Genomic DNA, 17,809 nt, shown 5'->3' on the forward strand with positions numbered 1-17,809 from the left:
GCGAGAACTAATGCACACTAGTAATCTTGCTATAAAGTTTTAATGGAGACAGGTCATAGATAGCTTTTAACCCAGTATAGTTAGAAGTCAACACTATGTATTCCACACTCACAGTTGACTTTTCCTGCTTAACATCATGATAAAACTTATCCTACTTTCCTCTAGGGTTTTATAGCGAGATAACTAAACATGCACTGGTGCTCTCACACCACTATTTTTTGGGTGTGTGTGGGAACTGTGAAGACATAGCCTTACGGATCAGCTTGGGATAAACTACAAACTTTGTAGCTTGAAACAAATGTTTGAGGAATTTCTAGAATAGTCTTTACAAATGTGTTACTATGTTGACTCAATTGGCTGTCAACTCAGACTAAAAAAAACTCATGAAGATATTTCCTAATAAGAAATACATTTCTTTTGCATTGTTATTGTGACAATATGAAATGTCAAACTGGTTTTTACTAAATAAAGCCCATCTTTTCTTTCTTGACTATTTTTATCTTAAGATTGTAACACGAAGGATTCATAACTGCCTAGTGGCAATAACTTCTTGTTTAAGGATCTATGAGTTGCACATACAGTGTGGTATAGTCAATTCAAGGCTGCTCAGGAGTCAATACAATATATAGGATTGCATACTTCCTCAAAATTCCTTCTAGAGAATGCATCACAGTTGTGCCTTACATTGTTCTGTGCTTTCCCCCTTTCATTCCAACACTTGAGACCCTTTGTTAGAGGATCAAAATATAAATCCTTTTATCTAGTACTCATATTAATTATTCATTGTGCATTGTCAGTGGATTGCCACTTGAGGCTTGAATTAGTGCTAATTAATCTTTTAGTTTCACGTTTTATAGAACATTGTTACCACAGTATTGCAGTGGTCTGGTTACAAAAACAGTTGGTTGCCCATTTTCACCATTCATTGTCATATCTTATAATATCTTTTCATTTAACTCATTATTTTGTTTACTGTCTGTGTCTACCATAGGTTTATCTTGCCATAGTCTTATTCGTGGTCCATTGTATAGTGAATTATTTGTATCAACCCTTTTTTATTTTAAACCTTTTTATTAAAACACAAAAATGTATTTGTTTATGGGTCAGATGCTCATTTAAACATCGAGTAAAAAAGCCTTTATCTTTCTAACATCAGAGGAGAAAACTGGGAAAAATACTTAACTGTAGAGAGAGAATTACTGAGTAACTCCTGCTTGGTGTGTCCTGAAAGTAGTATCGTTCAAAGCTAACACACTCATTCCTTTTACCTCAAAAGTTGAATTTAGATTGGTCGTTAGTTGGCTTTGGAAACAATGATTTTGTATGTACCATCTGGTTGTTAAATGTATGTACAAGTCTTCTAATGTATTTGTATGAGAATTTCTAAAGACTGTATGTGAACACAAGCCTTCGTACAATGGATTTAAGCAGAATGGTGGTTTTGTGTTTTCTTTAGTGTATATTCAAATTACACAATTATATAGTGGGCAATTCTTGATCTTTACTTTGCAATAACTTATAAACTATTCTAAAGCTCTTCAGTCTCATCGGTTAGTCCTTATTGATATTACTTGAAACATCTTTCTGTTCAAGCTTTTCAGAATTTTGAAATAATTGTAGTTATCTATCTACCTCATAAAGGTAATGAGGAACAGAAAGCTAATTTAATGCATTGATATGAGTTTACTTAGTGTCGTGGCAAGGGCTTCTGTTAAAATTTTTTTTAAAGGCCTTCTTGACTCTCTTCATTAGTGTTGACTAATTGTAGAGTGAGAGTTTATTTTAAGGAGACTTAGTTATGATTCTCATTGTGAAAATAATAGATATTAGGCAACCTGTCACGAAAGTTTTTAAAACTGTTTTAATATCAATTCCACTTGTTGTGTTTTCCATAGCAGAAATAATGACTCTGTATAAGTCTTATGAATATCATAGACCACAAAATCAACAACTGGGAACAACATAATTAAAGTATTTCATATCTATTCATATCTAACCTTTCAGGCTTGTTTGCTGATTAATATTAGCTGAAGATGGAGTTTAATTGATTTGTCATAAAGCTACTAAGCTGTAATATTTATAATTATAATCAAAATACTGACACAACCTTATTCATAGTGGTGTATTAATGGGCATTTTATAGTAAACCACCAAGGGAAAGTTTTCTTACATGCTAATCTGGTCTCTTGGGATTCTTTTAAGGCAGTCAATTTAATAATTACAAGGTGGTATATGCAGTTTGGACAGCCACTTGAAAGGGTGTTCTTTAAGTTTTTGAAATCTCCTTTTGCGTAGTTTGTTTTTTCTGTCTAGGATGTCCGATAGTGCTGTCGTCTTCCATTGGTAAAATTTATTTTTTGTTCAGGTTTATAATATTAATAGTCTCCTTCAGATCTGACAAAAAGAATACAAGCTTTTCTTTTGCAGGCTTGGGACTTTCTGAAGAGGCTTATTACAGTGTCAGATCAGAAATCTCGTTGCTGGTTCTAAAACAGAATCTAACCAACCAGTTTTGAATCAGATAGGACGGAATCCCTAGAGTGACTGCAAATCTCGAGATGGCTTGCAAACCTCAAATTTTGGAATGTTTGTTTTGCTAAACCAAAAATCCCAGATGACTGAACTGTTACTTGCACCTTCTTAAGAGAGGAAAATGATTAGGTATAGGCCTGAGGTCTGTCTAATTTGAAAAATAATATAACCTAAGGCTGTGTCTACATTAGAGACTTTACAGTGGTACAGCTGTACTGATGCAGCTGCACTGTTGTAAAATCTCTCGTGTAGCTGCTCTAAGCGGATGGGAGAGAGCTCTCCTGTAGACATAATAAAACCACCCCCAAGGAGCAGCGGTAGCTATGTCTGCTGCAATGGCCTGAGTATCAACCATGTTCACTCAGCAGGTCTGATGCAGTGATCCTTCAGGAATTTATGACCTTTAAAATCCAAGTATTTAGTTTAAACAGTAGAACTAAAGCATTTAGAGAAGGATTTGCTTAAGTCTACATGCATGCCTGTCTTACCTAAAGGCATGTAATCCCCTGATGGTGAGCTGGGTAGGCCTTAACATCTTCAGATACCACAGCAGGTGGTGGGTATCCATCTGGTGTCCCTGAACAACTACTCATGTACAGCTCTTCTTTTCCTCTCCCATCCCCTCCCCAGAGAATCTTTTAAATATGCTTATACAGATGCCCCCCGGGTTACACAAACCCAACTTCCACAAATCTGCACTTAGAAATAGGAGGGTGTGGTGTGTTTTTGTTTGTTTGTTTGTTTTGGTGTAATAGTTGGGAGTATGTTTCTGACTTATGCAAAATTCGAGTTACCCAAGGCGTTCTGGAACGAAATGCTTGCGTAAGTTGGGGAGCATCTGTAGTCCCTTTTGAGCTTTTGTTTCCCAATCTTTTTCTTTAATCATGTTGTATCTTAATCTTCTTCTTCGAGTGCTTGCTCATATCCATTCCAGTTAGGTGTGCGCGTTAGTCGGAAGATTTTTACCCTAGCAACACTCGGTGGGTCGGCTGGGCGCCCCCTGGAGTGGTGCCGCTATGGCGCCAGATATGTACCCCTGCCGACCCAACCATCCCTCAGTTCCTTCTTACCGCCCGTGTCAGTCGTTGGAAGAGTGGAGCGCGGCTTAGCTGATCTCCACCTCCCTAGCTATTTGCTCGTTTCTAATCGTTACTGTTTATATAGTTCAATTTTCTATAGTTCTAGTTAGTTTTATTAATCCTTTTAAGTAGTTCTTGTATATAGTTAAGAGGGATTGGTGATTAGCCCCTTCCCCTCACCCGGTATCGGGGCCCATGCCCGGTTCACCGGGCTTCAAACCGTGCTCGGCGTGTCATAGGCCGATGCCCATAGGAGACCTTCACAACTGCTGCCTCACATGCTTGGGCGAATCCCATCAAGCCCCGGACGAAAAAGGAGCGGTACTTTCATCTCAAGCAGCTCCTGATGGAGGCAGCTCTCACCTCTCCACCTTCGGCACCGACCACCGCACTGGAGAGAAGTGCCTCTTCCGCACCAGAGCGCACGGGCACTGCGAAGGCCCCTCGGCACCAGCCATCACTGGCCAAGGATCCTGCCCGGCACCGCTCTCTCTCCTCAAGGATCAAGAAGCACAAGACTCCTGTGGCTCCCGTGCCTACTCTGTAGTCGGAGCGCCCGCCTAAATTGGACCGTCCGGCACCGTCAACTGCCGTGGCACCAACATCTTATGCACCGTTGATGCTGGTCTTGCAAGAGCTGTCGAGTCCGGTGCCCACCAGCTCCCCGACGCACGCTGTGGATGAGCTTATCGTGCCCTCCACGCCAGAGACATTCTCTACGGCAAGGGAGTTGATTGCCTTGACGGAGCCTGAGCTGCCTCAACTCCTGGCATCGCCGGTGCGGGTTGTGCAATCAATAGGCAAGCCCGCCCTGCTGAGACCATCCTCGCCTGGTACCACTGAATGACGCCGGACACGATCGAGGTCCCGCAGACATTCTCGGTCCCGTCACTGATCCTGGTCCCAACGCCGCTCGCAGTCCTGGTACCACTCTCCGTCTAGGTACCGGTTGTACTCGCGGCACCGTTCGAGATCCCGATCGCCGACCTGATACTCTCGGCACTGATCGAGGTCCCGGCACCGCTCACAGCACCGTACCTCTCGAAGCCGATCTCGATGTCAGGATTCGAGGTCCCGGTCGACCTCCCAGCACCGCGCCGGTCGCAGGTCCCAGTCTCATTCTCGGTACCGGTATGACTCCCGGTACCGTTCTCCGGTGCTGCGTGGAGACGGATCGACCAGACGCAGAGACCCTCCCCAAGCGGTTTCAGCTCCTCCATGGTCATCTCGGCATGCATCTGTATCATCCCATGCGGACAGTGCTTCCTGTGGTGATTCAGATACACACAGCCGGCTCATCCAAGGGACCCATGGCCCGGACCAGGGACCTCATCCGTGGTCCTTTTGGACGCCTTGGGCATATCACCAAGCCCAAGGCGAACCCGCTGTGCCATTACACTCCGTTCCTTCAGAGCACCACATGCCAGAGGCCACTGTCAGCAGACCTCCTCCTTCTGGTACGGAGGAAGCTTCTGTCCATGCACTGGACCCACAGGTCCCTCCGGCCCCGGATGTCCCCCATGATCAGGAGTCCATCCAGGACCCATTCGTCTCGGACTTTCATCTTCCTCTTTCCCGGAAGAAGTGGTAGCGGGGACATCATCATCGGGCCCGCCTCCAATTGACCTCAGGTCACACCAGGATCTCCTGCGTCATGTCGCCCAGAATATCAACTTGCCGATAGAGGAGGTTCCAGAGTTTGAGGACCCGGTGATAGATATATTATCGGCGGAGGCACCAACCCGAATGGCCTTACTGTTCATTCGTTCGATCCAAGCTAAGGCAGATACCATCTGGCAATCCCCGGCATCTATCCCGCCCACAGCCAGAGGGGTTGAACGGAAATACATGGTACCCTCCAAGGGATACGAGTACTTTTATGTGCACCCTCCTCCCTGCTCATTGGCTGTACAGTCCGTCAATGAATGGGAGCGTCATGGCCAGCAAGCCCCTGCCCCAAAATCAAAGGAGGCTAGGCGAATGGATTTGTTGGGTCGTAAAATCTATTCAGCGGGAGGCCTCCAACTCAGGGTAGCGAATCAACAAGCCCTGCTTAGTAGGTATAATTACAACATCTGGGAGGAGATAGGGAAATTCACAGAGCTGGTCCCGCAAGACTCCAGCCAGGAATTTACGGCACTATTGGAAGAAGGAAAGAAAGCGACGCGGACTTCCCTACAGGCCTTGCTAGACGCTGCCGATTCGGCAGCTAGAACGGTCGCCTCTGGAATCGCCATGCAACGTATATTGTGGCTTCAGGTGTCAGGCCTGCCACCTGAACTTCAGCACACTATACCAGACTTACTTTTTGATGGCCAGGGCCTGTTCTCACAGAAGACGGACCCTAGGCTACAGAGTCTGAAAGACAATTGGGTGATTATGCGTTTGCTTGGAATGCATACGCCCCAGACTCAAAGAAGGTCCTTCCGCACCCAACCTCAATGCCCTTACCCCCCGCCTAGGCCAAGACAAGAATTAGCCAGAAGGTGAGGTCTTGCCAACCGCAGGCGTCACTCTGGACCTCAAGGGGGTAACAATACCAGTCCCACCAAGCCAACGACGGGACCCAAATCAACCTTTTGAGGGTGCGCCCGAGAGCAGTGTACCAATTGTCTCCCAGGATCCTTTTCTTTTTTACAACCGCCATTCCTCGTTCCTCCCTGCGTGGTCCCAATTAACCTCGGATCGTTGGGTCTTACGCACGATGGAGTTGGGATACCACCTCCAGTTTATTTCACCCCCTCCCTTCCGACCCCCCTCATCGTCCCTCTTCAGGGATCCCTCTCACGAGCAATTCCTCCTGCAAGAGGTAGAGAAGCTCCTTACAATGGGAGCTATAGAGGAGGTACTGAAGGAATTAAGGGGTATAGGGTTTTATTCCCGATATTTCCTAATCCCCAAAGCGAAAGGAGGCCTCAGGCCTATCCTAGACCTGCGAGGACTGAACAAGTTCATGAAAAAGTTCAAGTTCTGCATGGTATCCCTGGGGACCATCATCCCTTCCTTGGATCCCGGAGACTGGTATGCTGCTCTCGATATGAAGGACGCATATTTCCACATTGCAGTTTACCCTCTGCACAGACGGTATCTACGGTTTGTGGTGAACCATCAACACTTTCAGTTTACAGTCCTTCCATTTGGCCTCTCTACAGCCCCTCGGGTATTCACGAAGTGCATGACGGTAGTCGCCGCCTCCCTCCGCCGTCGTCGAATGTGTGTCTTCCCATACCTTGACGACTGACTCATTTGAGGGACCTGAGAGGCCCAAGTCATCAGTCATGTGGGCATCGTTAAGGACCTATTCATGCGACTAGGCTTGATGATCAATCTGGAAAAATCTGCTCTAGTGCCTGCACAAAGAATAGAGTTCATCGGGGCCATTCTGGACTTCAATCTTGCAACGGCCAGTTTACCACTACCCCGTTTTCAGGCAATAGTATCACTTATACAAAGACTTCAAAACTTCCCGATAACCTCGGCTCGCACTTGCCTCGGCCTCCTCAGTCACATAGCTGCATGCACATTCATGACAAAGCATGCCAGACTGCGCATGTGCCCCCTTCAAACTTGGCTCGCCTCAGCCTACCGCCCAGGCAGGGACGCCATAGACATGGTGGTCACCATTCCTCCGAACATCCTAGGTTCCCTTGACTGGTGGCTGACGCCATCCCTGGTGTGTGCAGGTCTACCGTTCCATCCACCACAGCCCTCCACATCCCTGACAACGGACGCGTCATCTCTCGACTGGGGTGCTCACCTAGGACACCTTCGCACTCAAGGCCTTTAGTCACCTTGGGAGTTGGTGTTATACATAAATGTCCGAGAACTGAGAGCAATGCGCCTGGCATGCCAGGCGTTCCAGCGCCATCTACGGGGTTATTGTGTCTCAGTGTTTACAGACAACACAACAGCCATGTATTACATAAACAAGCAGGGAGGGACACGATCCTCTCCCCTTTGTCAGGAGGCGATACAATTATGAGACTTCTGCATAGCCTGCTCAATAGACGTGGTAGCGTCCTTTCTCCCAGGAGCCCGGAACACTCTGGCAGATGAACTGAGCAGATCCTTCTTCTCTCACGAGTGGTCGATCCATCCGGACATTCTCCATTCTGTCTTCCGGAAGTGGAGGTTTCCCCATATAGACCTCTTTGCCTCCCGAGAAGTGCCAGGTGTTCTGCTCCCTGCAAGGTCGCTACCCGGGCTCCCTTTCGGACACATTCCTAATTCCGTGGAAAGGACACCTCTTTTATGCCTTCCCTCCGTTTCCACTCGTCCACGGAGTCCTACTCGAGCTCCGCAGGGACAGAGCCAACCTAATCCTAATCGCTCCGGCATGGCCAAGACAGCATTGGTACACCCTGTTGCTCGACCTCTCGGTGGCAGACCTGATCCCCTTGCCACTCTGGCCGGACCTCATAACACAGGACTTTGGCAGGCTTCATCACCCGGACCTGCAATCTCTTCATCTGACAGCATGGCTGGTGTCTGGTTGAGCCAGTCTGAATTGCGTTGTTCCGCACCAGTACAACAGGTGCTGTTGGGAAGCAGAAAGCCTTCCACGCGAACAACATATCTCGCCAACTGGAAGTGCTTCTCCCACTGGTGCGCTCAGCGTAATTTTACCTCCGGACGCGTATCTGTCCCCATTATCTTGGATTATTTATGGACCCTCAAAGACCAGGGCCTGGTGGTCTCTTCTTTTAGGGTGCATCTTGCAGCTATTTCCGCCTTCCACCCGGGGGAAAGTGGCAGTTCAATCTTTTCTCTCCCCATAGTTTCCAGGTTCCTGAAAGGATTGGAGCGATTGTACCCTCAAGTCAAACGCCCGACCCCTACCTGGGATCTAAACCTGGTGTTAGCTAGGCTTATGAGTCCCTCCTTCGAGCCTCTAGCCACATGCTCGCTGCTGTACCTTTCCTGAAAGACAGCCTTCTTTGTCGCTATCACCTCAGCTAGACGAGTCTCGGAACTTCGAGCTTTGAAAGCAGATCCCCCGTATACAGTATTCCACAAGGACAAGGTACAGCTGCGACCTCACCCAGCGTTCCTCCCTAAGGTGGTGTCTGCCTTCCACGTTAATCAAGACATCTTTCTACCGGTCTTTTTCCCGAAGCCGCACTCGTCGCGTCGAGAACAACAGCTGCATACTTTGGATGTCCGCAGGGGTCTCGCCTTTTATATCGAGAGGACCAAACCCTTCCGACGTTCGCCTCAGCTCTTTGTAGCTGTCGCAGAGCAGATGAAAGGCATGCCAGTCTCTTCCCAACGAATTTCATCTTGGGTGACATCCTGTATCCGGACATGCTATGACTTGGCTCACGTTTCGGCTAACCATCTCACCGCCCATTCTACTCGGGCTCAAGCCTCGTCTGCCGCTTTCCTGGCCCATGTTCCCATCCAGGAAATATGTCACGCTGCTACCTTGTCTTCCATCCACACCTTTGCGTTGCACTATGCATTGGTTCAGCAGTCCAGAGACGATGCAGCCTTTGGCTCAGTGGTCTTACATTCCGCAACATCTCACTCCGACCCCACCGCCTCGGTAAGGCTTGGAAATCACTTAACTGGAATGGATATGAGCAAGCACTCGAAGAAGAAAAGACGGTTACTCACCTTTGTAACTATTGTTTTTCACATGTGTTGCTCATATCCATTCCTAACCTGCCCTCCTTCCCCACTGTCGGAGTAGCTGGCAAGAAAGAACTGAGGGACGGTCAGGTCGGCAGGGGTATATATCCGGCGCCATAGGGGCGTCACTTCAGGGGGCGCCCAGCCAACCCACCAAGTGTTGCTAGGGTAAAAATCTTCTGACGAACTTGCACGCGGTGCTCGCACACCTAACTGGAATGGGTATGAGCAACACATCTCGAAGAACAACAGTTACAAAGGTGAGTAACTGTCTTATCCTTAAAGCCCCCCTATTAAGCTACACCAATATGGTATTACAGTAACCATCCCAGTAACCAGTTCAATATAGAGTATTAATAAATTGTTATAAAGCAGCTCCATTGTCATAACTGCATCTGCACTAGGGCTTTTGCCATATAGAAATGTCATAATGAATAGAAGAAATGACACTCCTAACCAATATTACTATACTGGCAGATGATTCTAGTGTAGTCCTGGCTTCAGCTCTGGTCTCATTGGGACATTTTGAAATGTCTGCCCTGAAGCTTTGAAGAATTCTGTCTTGTATTGCTAGAATACAGTTGTAGTGATTGACCCTTTATGGTCAAGAGAGAGAAAGTGTTGCAACAATTCCTGAGGTTATTGAATCTAAGCATGATCTTGTATGACCCTAAGCTGCGTAGTTTGTGTTAATTGTATATTGTGGAGGAGAATGAACGTTTGGGAGGGTGCTACATGAACTGAGTGTTGTGATGGCTGAAATACGGAACCTTCACTTTCCTGAGCATTCGCTCCTGGGGCCCTAAAAGATGACCAGGTAGGGACCCTTTTCTCAAACGCCCCAATATTCTGGGTAGAAACCATACTCCACCTCAAATGGCTGCATGTCATAGGAGAAGCAACAGTTTGTACTTGTCTGAAAGTATACAAACTTTTTTTAAGGAAGTTTTTCTTTTTATTGTGTGAATCAAAGAATTTGTGTAATATGCAGTAAATTGCTCTGCTTCAATTAAACGACTGTGTATGGTGCTGTGTTTTGTCTTCTATTTCATGTTCCTCTCTTCCTATATACATGTTAGGTTTTTCTGCATCTGTTGATAGCTTCTCTAGTTCTATTATGTTTTTAGCCTGTCAAATGATTGAGAGAAAGGAGATGGAACCCGGCTACGCGTACCATTTGTGATTGACAGTCTTTTTTCCTCTGTTTTTTGGAAGTTGGAGAAGGCTTTCTGAATCTTCCTTTGTATGGGAGAAGAACAAAGACTATACCAAATACAATTACCAATACTGCAATTTCCTCCTCCATGTATGGTGATCAGTTTTGTCTTTTGAATATTTTTGTAAAACTTTACCAGTGTCTTATAAGCCAACATATGTTACACATCATATTATGTATTGCACATCTCATTAACATATTATATATGACTGTTAGCACAAAATTATGGTAAATTGTATTAGGTTCACTCCTACCCACTTATGTCAAGAGGGTATATATCCCACAGTACCTTGCAAAGCTAAATGTAGTGTTTGGCCTTAACGAATATAAACCCAGACAAAATAAAGATAAATGAGTGTTCTACCATGGTACAAGGTAGGATGTGCCTTCATGGCCCAGCTGGTTTGGAATGCTGTATTCAAAAGCAAAAGATAAGGGGTAGACAGTGATAACAGAAAAACAAAGTAAAAAGCTTATTGGTGGATTCCAGGTTTGGGTGACGTATAGAGTGCTTTAATTTGTAAGCAAGTCTGCTATAAATACAGCAAGTATTGGGGGTATATTTTGGGAGTGCACCTTCTGTGTAAGGTGACGTGACATACTGTGAGAAACAGTTTCCTAGAAGGATCAGTGATGATGTAACTCTTTCCTGTACTGTACTATTGCAGACTTTTAGTAATGAATTGGTTATTTGGTCACTTGAATGCGCCTCACAGAGTCACATGTGTAGTGAATCAACTGGCTATGGATTTTAATCAATAGTCTTTAAATATTTAGCATGTTCGTGGCACAAAAAGCTACAGCAAAATGTAATTTGGCTGGCTGGTTGGTGTAGCTTATATTCAACATGGATCAGTTTGTTGTACATTTGTTGGCTGAGATCAAATTTTGTAGTCTTCTCCCATGTCACAGAATAAAAATACAAACTGTACAAATCCTTTATATAACTTAAATAACTCTACTATCATTTTGTGAAAATAAATTGCTGTTCTCCATTAAGAGAGTTGTCCTCTTTTGGTATCAAGAAGGGGGTTATATATAGCCTCCTCTGGTGATAGTTAATGCTGCACCCACATCAGCTGTGTGTGTATGTTGGGGAAGTGGTGGGGAGTCTTAACAGATAGTGTTACTGACATAATGCAATCAGCCCCATCAACCAGGGGAGCCAAGTGACATGATGATAAAAGAAACATTTTGATGAATTTGGTAAATTGTCCTGCTTCTTAATCAAACTACTATCAATCATTTAAAGCACAGAGAGTTCTATGGATGATTTCTCAAGAATTCCTGGCGTTTCATTAGTGGGTCTCCCATAACAAGATAATTCCAGTTGAGCATAGTTTTAAATCTGTAGATCTGGGTGCAAATTTAATTGAAGTTTTCAAAATGAGTTTGGTGGTGTATATAAAAACCTGTTAATGGATTTATAGGTTTTGCCTGGAAGAGTTTTGAAGGCGTTTGTGAATTGTATTTTAATCATGACATGGAAACTTAGTTGAACATTTAAAATTCGCTAGTCAGCAATGTATAACACATAAAAACAAAATCTAGGTAGACGGGGGACGGGGGGGAGAGCAAATATTAAGCTGAGTAAATTTTAGTTGGCTTTTATACAGTCTAGGGTGTGTTTGTGTGTGTGTATATGGTAGTCCTAATGGAATAAAAGTAGTATGTGTAAAAAGGATATTTGAAAATTGCTGACTGAGCCATAGCACGACAAATGGGCTGTAAACTGAGAGACTAAAGTGATTTGCCACTAATTCTGCATGCTTTGTGAAGTTTTATGACCTCTCATCTCCTTCACTGCCACAGTTTTACCTGTTTATTTTTCTCCATTATCATTAAATTTTTTCTGATCATTTCTTGTTCACTTTATCAACGTTTTCCATGTACCCATCTCCAGGTTTGTCAGTCTTTCCCCAATAGTATCCTGCCTGCCCCAAAGCTCTCTCATTTTTATAAACTACCCTTTAACACATTTCAGTAATTTCCTTACTGACTGAATTGAACATTTTGTGTTTCCCGGAAGATTATGATATCTGAATAATTGAAGTCCTCCAGGACTTATCAACAAGTCATAAGACTTTAGATCAGTGTCAAGGTGTGAGGGAGCAGAAAAACTGTTGTCTGGCACAGGGGAGGTTAAAGAAAATGTTTGGATTCAGCTAACCCTGCCCCACTATACATGTGGCCAATGCCAGTCCTGAAGTGGGGAGAAACGAAGAGAGCCTGGATCAGTAAGGGACTGACTGGCTAGAAGCCAGGAGCTCTCTGTCTGCCCGAACAGATGGATCAGCGGCCTGCCAGCCAGCATAGCCGCTTCAGGCAAGTAAGGGCTCCCCTGCCAAGAGGAGGCTGCAAATAAGCCCCAGCACTCAGGGCAACTGGACTAGTATGGCCATGACCCAGACTGAAGAGACTTGTAGGAAGTAGCCCAGGGAAGTAGATCTTGACTCCCTGCTGGGAAGGAGACTCCTTCTTTCCTATTTAGGTGTTGATCCGCACAGGCCCCAGGCTGGGACTCAGTAGAGAGGGTCCCCCTACCACTTCTTCCCTCCGCTCCCTCCACCATACAGACTAAAAAGATCAGTGATCTAGCCACTAGGTTGCCCAGCCCCATAACACCCTATCACACAAGGGAATTAAGTAGGGATAGTTTCTTCATTTTGGTTTTGAGATCTATAGCAGATGGTGACTGTGACTTCTCCTTTTCTAGTCATGCCCCTAACCTTACTCATAAATGTTCATCTCCTGTCTTTTACATTAGTATTGGTTTAACTTTATATCAATAATTTAATGTATGATACTAGCCCCCCTTTCTCTGTTACATCTGACATGACTTTATTTCTTAGTGTTAACGTTCCATTCATGTGACACATCCTGCCATGTATCTATTTTTTCACTGTCTCCTTCCTGATTCATTACTTCTAGCTCAGTCTATTTCTTATTACTGTAGTTTTAACATACAAAGAGTTGAGGGATTTTTTTTTCCTATTTCCTGTTAAGTAGTTTTTTTTCTTTATGGCTTGACATTTTAATAATGAATCTGGTAATATCTTTTTCATAACGTGAACCCCAGGTCCACCCTAATCTAGGGCTTGGGGTTTTTTTGGGCAGTCTTGAGATCACAAGACTCTAAATGCTCAAGTGGAGGCTAGTCAGTACACACTGTACCCTATCTTATGAGGATCAGAGCTCCACGAATGAAAAAATCTTGGAGATTCTCAGGATTCTTTCTATTTGGTTTAAAGATTGGCATTAGCTAGTGGCATCTCAAATGAAGGAACACACTGCGGCTTAAGCGCTAATATGATGCTGGCTGTGGTATTATATCAGTGCTCCAAAGAGAGTGCACTGGCTTTTGATTATTGAATTGATTTTTTTGGCTTGGGACAGATTGCCTCTCTCCTAGTACTTTTACTCAGCAGTTGAAGTCATTCGAGGTGCTGACAGTCCTTTCGTTTTCTTATATCTGGGGGCTGGTGGCAGGGTGTTCTCAGGGAAAAGCCCTCAGCTCTTGACTCATTCATCACTTTTCTTCAGTCGAGCCTGCTTTTGATCATCATAAGGGAACATAACTCAGCTTTTCCTGAGGAGCATCTGAGAGAGATGATAAGCATACAGTATAAACTGAAAAAAGTATAATAAAAGATAATTTATAGTGCTACATAAACAAACATAGCTATTGTGAGTCATGTTCCCTGTTCTGAACAGCTTGCAATCTTAACAGGACAATTTTTTCAGAAAAGGGCTGGTGTGTGGAGTTAGTGGAGCCAAGGAGGTAGGAAGGATTCCTGGAAGAAATATAGTGTTGAGATTTAGTTAGTTTGAGGCTAGATATCTCAGGAGGGGAAGAGAGGGCGTTTGGCAAACAAAATGAAGAAAACTCTTCCAGTTGCACAGCTACGCTATCATAGAATGCAAAGCAGAGCAAGGGAAAATCAAAAGAAACAGTCATGCACAGAGCGTGATATTTGGAGGAAATGAGAGCAAAAGGATAGACGTTGTAAGATAAGGACACAGAGCCTAAATCATAAGAGTCAGGAAGCCAGTAAAGGGGATGATGTGGCTGGCATGGAAGGAGGCAGGGACGAGACTTTACAGTGGTATTTTGAGCAGATGGGAGAGTGGAAAAGAGGTGAAAAGCAGGGGTGTCAGAGTAAGGGGCTATAAAAGTCAAGGTGAGCGATGAGAACAAGAAACAAGTGTCCTAGCAGTGAGGTTAGTGAGGAAAGGGCAGATTTTGTTTATATTGATGAGGAAAATGTGAGAGTGTGGCTGGCGGGTGAGCCTGAAAGAAGGGTCAGATGATAATGAAGTTATGATTGTGAGACAAGAAAAATAAGTAGAGCCCTACGCAGATACACAAATGTGTATCTGCATCCGATCTGCTATCTGCAAAAATTATCTGCGGATCTGTGGGGCTCTACATTGGGGGTTGGGCTGAGGCTATGAGGCATTCCCTGGGGAGAGCCACGGGCAGCTGTGGGGAGCCATTGCGGACCTTCCACCTGCTCTAGGCCTGGTGGAGAACCTGGGGTGGGGAGGCAGAGACATGGCCGAGGGCTGTTTTCAGGCCCTGCCCTACTGCAGGCAGGTGGAGGGTCTGCTGCGGCTCCTCGCGGCTCCTCACAGCTCCATGGCTGGGCTCCACGCTGGCTTCGCCAGGGGAAAAGGGGAGACCTGTGGAGTTACCCAGGGGCTGCTTGGGTCCCCCGCCCAGAGCAGGAGAAGGGTCTGCCCCAGCTCCCCAAGGCTGCCTGCCGAGCTCTTACTGTGGCTAGACTGCGGCTCCGAGCTGTTCTCTCCCCTTCTGGAGCTGGGTTGTGGGGAGTCACGGTGGACCCTCCATCTGCCCTGGGCAGGGGGCCCGAGCAGCTCCTGCCCAGTGTCCCTGCCCCCTCATGTCCCCCGCCAAGTGTCCCTGCCCCCAAGCCTCTCCTCCCAGTGTCCCTGCCCCATCCCTCCCCCCAGGGGAGGTGGAGGGACCCAGGCTCCCCACAGTTGCCAGCACGGCTCTCCCTGACCTGGCTCTGGTGGGGGGCAGCTTGGAATCGCAGCCCAGCCATGGTAAGAGCCAGGCAAGCCCTCCACCTGCCCTGGGCTGGGGCCCAAGCAGGCCCCTGCCCAGTGTCCCTGCCCCCAGGCCTCCCACCCAGGGCTGGTGGAAGATCCATGCCGTGGTTCCTCACATCTACCTGCCCCATTTTTACAGTCAGAGCCCTGCTCGATTTACAAAATTTGTATCCTCATCTGTGTGGCAATTGGCAGAAATGGTTCACAGATATAAAGCGGATACCCAGGGCTCTAAAAATGAGGTAGTTCTCAATTAAGATAGAGAAGGGATGCAGCAGAAAGGGATGGGGAAGGATGGCTAAGTTCAGTGTCTGAGACAATGAGCTTGAGATGGCAAGAGAATAAAAGGAAGTTGGAGTATCAGAGTGGACTTCAAGTGAAGAGTTTGAGGGTAGATGTGCAGATGTCAATAAATAAATAGAAATGGTAATGAAATCCTTGAGAGTGATGCTGCTGTCAAGTGTAAGAGTACAGATGGAAGAGAGAAAGGTACCAAACTTGGAACTTGAAAGGATACCAACAGAAGACAGTGGGAGGTTGAGGAGTCATTAGGTGATGCTGAAGGTTAGCAATCTATAGGGAAAATGGAGAGCAGAGTTAAGACTGAAAGGAGAGATGATTAAGAGGGCATGAAGTATTTAAAAGTTAATTACACTGATACTTTATTGTGGTGGACTATCATTCTGTGGCTCTACTTTGTTTAGGTCATGTGCTGTTTGGCAGTCAGGTTGTTTTCTCATAAATACTAATTCAAGTCTGTGGAAATGTGCTTTTTGAAAATATTATTAATAAATATTTCAAATATTATTTCACATTTGCTACCAGAAGAACATGACTCAGTATAGAATACTCAGTTCGTATTTATTTATTAAAAAAAAAAGCTTGAAAAATACTGAAAAAATGTACTAACAATAGTTGCTTTTGTTTTGTAAGAAGTAGTATCTGAAATATTACATCTGTTTCAGTACTAAAACTTGTACTAAGGATAATAGAGTTAGTTTTTATTGCAATGCTGTGTTTTCCCATAAAGTGCTTGGCATGCTTTTGGTGGCAGTATAAAATAATAATTGTTGATGATGACACAGTGTTTGCTGCTGTTAGAAAATATGTTTTGTTTTTTTGTGCAGATATTTGATTTAATGGATGCCAAAGCCCGGGCTGACTGCATCAAAGAAATAGATCTTCTTAAGGTAAAGACTTGTTAAAGAATTTCATAGGTTTAGTTATAATTTATTGATTTTTCTTTCACTCTGACAGTAGATGGTGATGAAGTGTCCTCCGTCTTATACATGAGGCTTTTAAATGCAATACTTAAAGATTTCCATTTAATTTCATTTTTCATTTCTTGAAAAAAAAAACTTTCTTTATAAGGAGGCAAGTATTCAGAGGCAGAAGACCTTAAACTGCAAGCTTTCATGTTCAAACATTTGAAGGAAACACAATAATATGATACTGAATAAACATTTTATATCATGTACAATAATGCACTGATTTTTTTAAAGTGGGTTGAATTTAAATTACTATTTCAAGTAACTAAAATATAGTTCTTCGAGTAGTGTCCCTATGAGTGTTCCACCATAGGTGCACTTGCATCCCTGCACTGTTAATCAGTGAATTTTGGTAGCAGTGTTTGTTGAGCCTGCACATGTGCTATCCCGCCCCCCCCCAATCTGGCTGGCGACTACCTAGTATTGTGTGGGCAAATCTCTGCCCCTGGGTAGAGACCTTGCTATTAGCTGTCCCTTCATCCGCTTGTTAACCTATTGTTTGAACTTAGGTAGTTACTAATCTTTCTTTTATCTGTTAGTTTAGAGCAGGGGTTGGCAACCTTTCAGAAGTGGTGTGCTGAGTCTTCATTTATTCACTCTAATTTAAGGTTTTGTGTTCCAGTAATACATTTTAATGTTTTTAGAAGGTCTCTCTCTCTAAGTCTATAAACTATTGTTGTATGTAAAGAAAACAAGTTTTAAAAAATGTTTAAAAAGCTTCATTTAAAACTAAGATGTACATTTTAATTTATCAGTTTAGTGCAGTGGTTCTTAACCTGGGGTGCACACACCCCCTTGGGCAGGGCCGGTGCAAGGATATTTTGCACCCTAGGCAGAACTTCTACCTTACGCCCTCCCCCCACCATTGCACATCGGTTCATTGAGGGACAAATCCCAATGAGCCTTTATAGACCCCAGGGCCTGCTCCCCAGACCAGGTTCCCCCCTCCCTACCCCCTGAACTCTCCTGGAGAGTGCACAGCCCATGAGCCCTCCTCAGCCCAACCA

At 44.9% G+C, this 17,809-nt stretch overlaps 1 protein-coding gene across 4 annotated transcripts in view; it reads left to right on the forward strand.

Annotated features, from left to right (window-relative positions):
* Nucleotides 1–17,809, forward strand: part of NEK7 (NIMA related kinase 7) — a 151,529-nt gene that overhangs the window by 48,201 nt on the left and 85,519 nt on the right. For all 4 annotated transcript variants that reach the window (XM_050961473.1, XM_050961472.1, XM_050961475.1 and 1 more), the window contains one exon: nucleotides 16,662–16,724. In XM_050961473.1, the coding sequence (XP_050817430.1) occupies nucleotides 16,662–16,724 (63 nt within the window). The remainder of the gene's footprint in view (nucleotides 1–16,661; nucleotides 16,725–17,809) is intronic.

Source organism: Gopherus flavomarginatus, chromosome 7 (genome assembly GCF_025201925.1).
Source record: "Gopherus flavomarginatus isolate rGopFla2 chromosome 7, rGopFla2.mat.asm, whole genome shotgun sequence".
Classification (NCBI taxonomy): domain Eukaryota; kingdom Metazoa; phylum Chordata; order Testudines; family Testudinidae; genus Gopherus; species Gopherus flavomarginatus.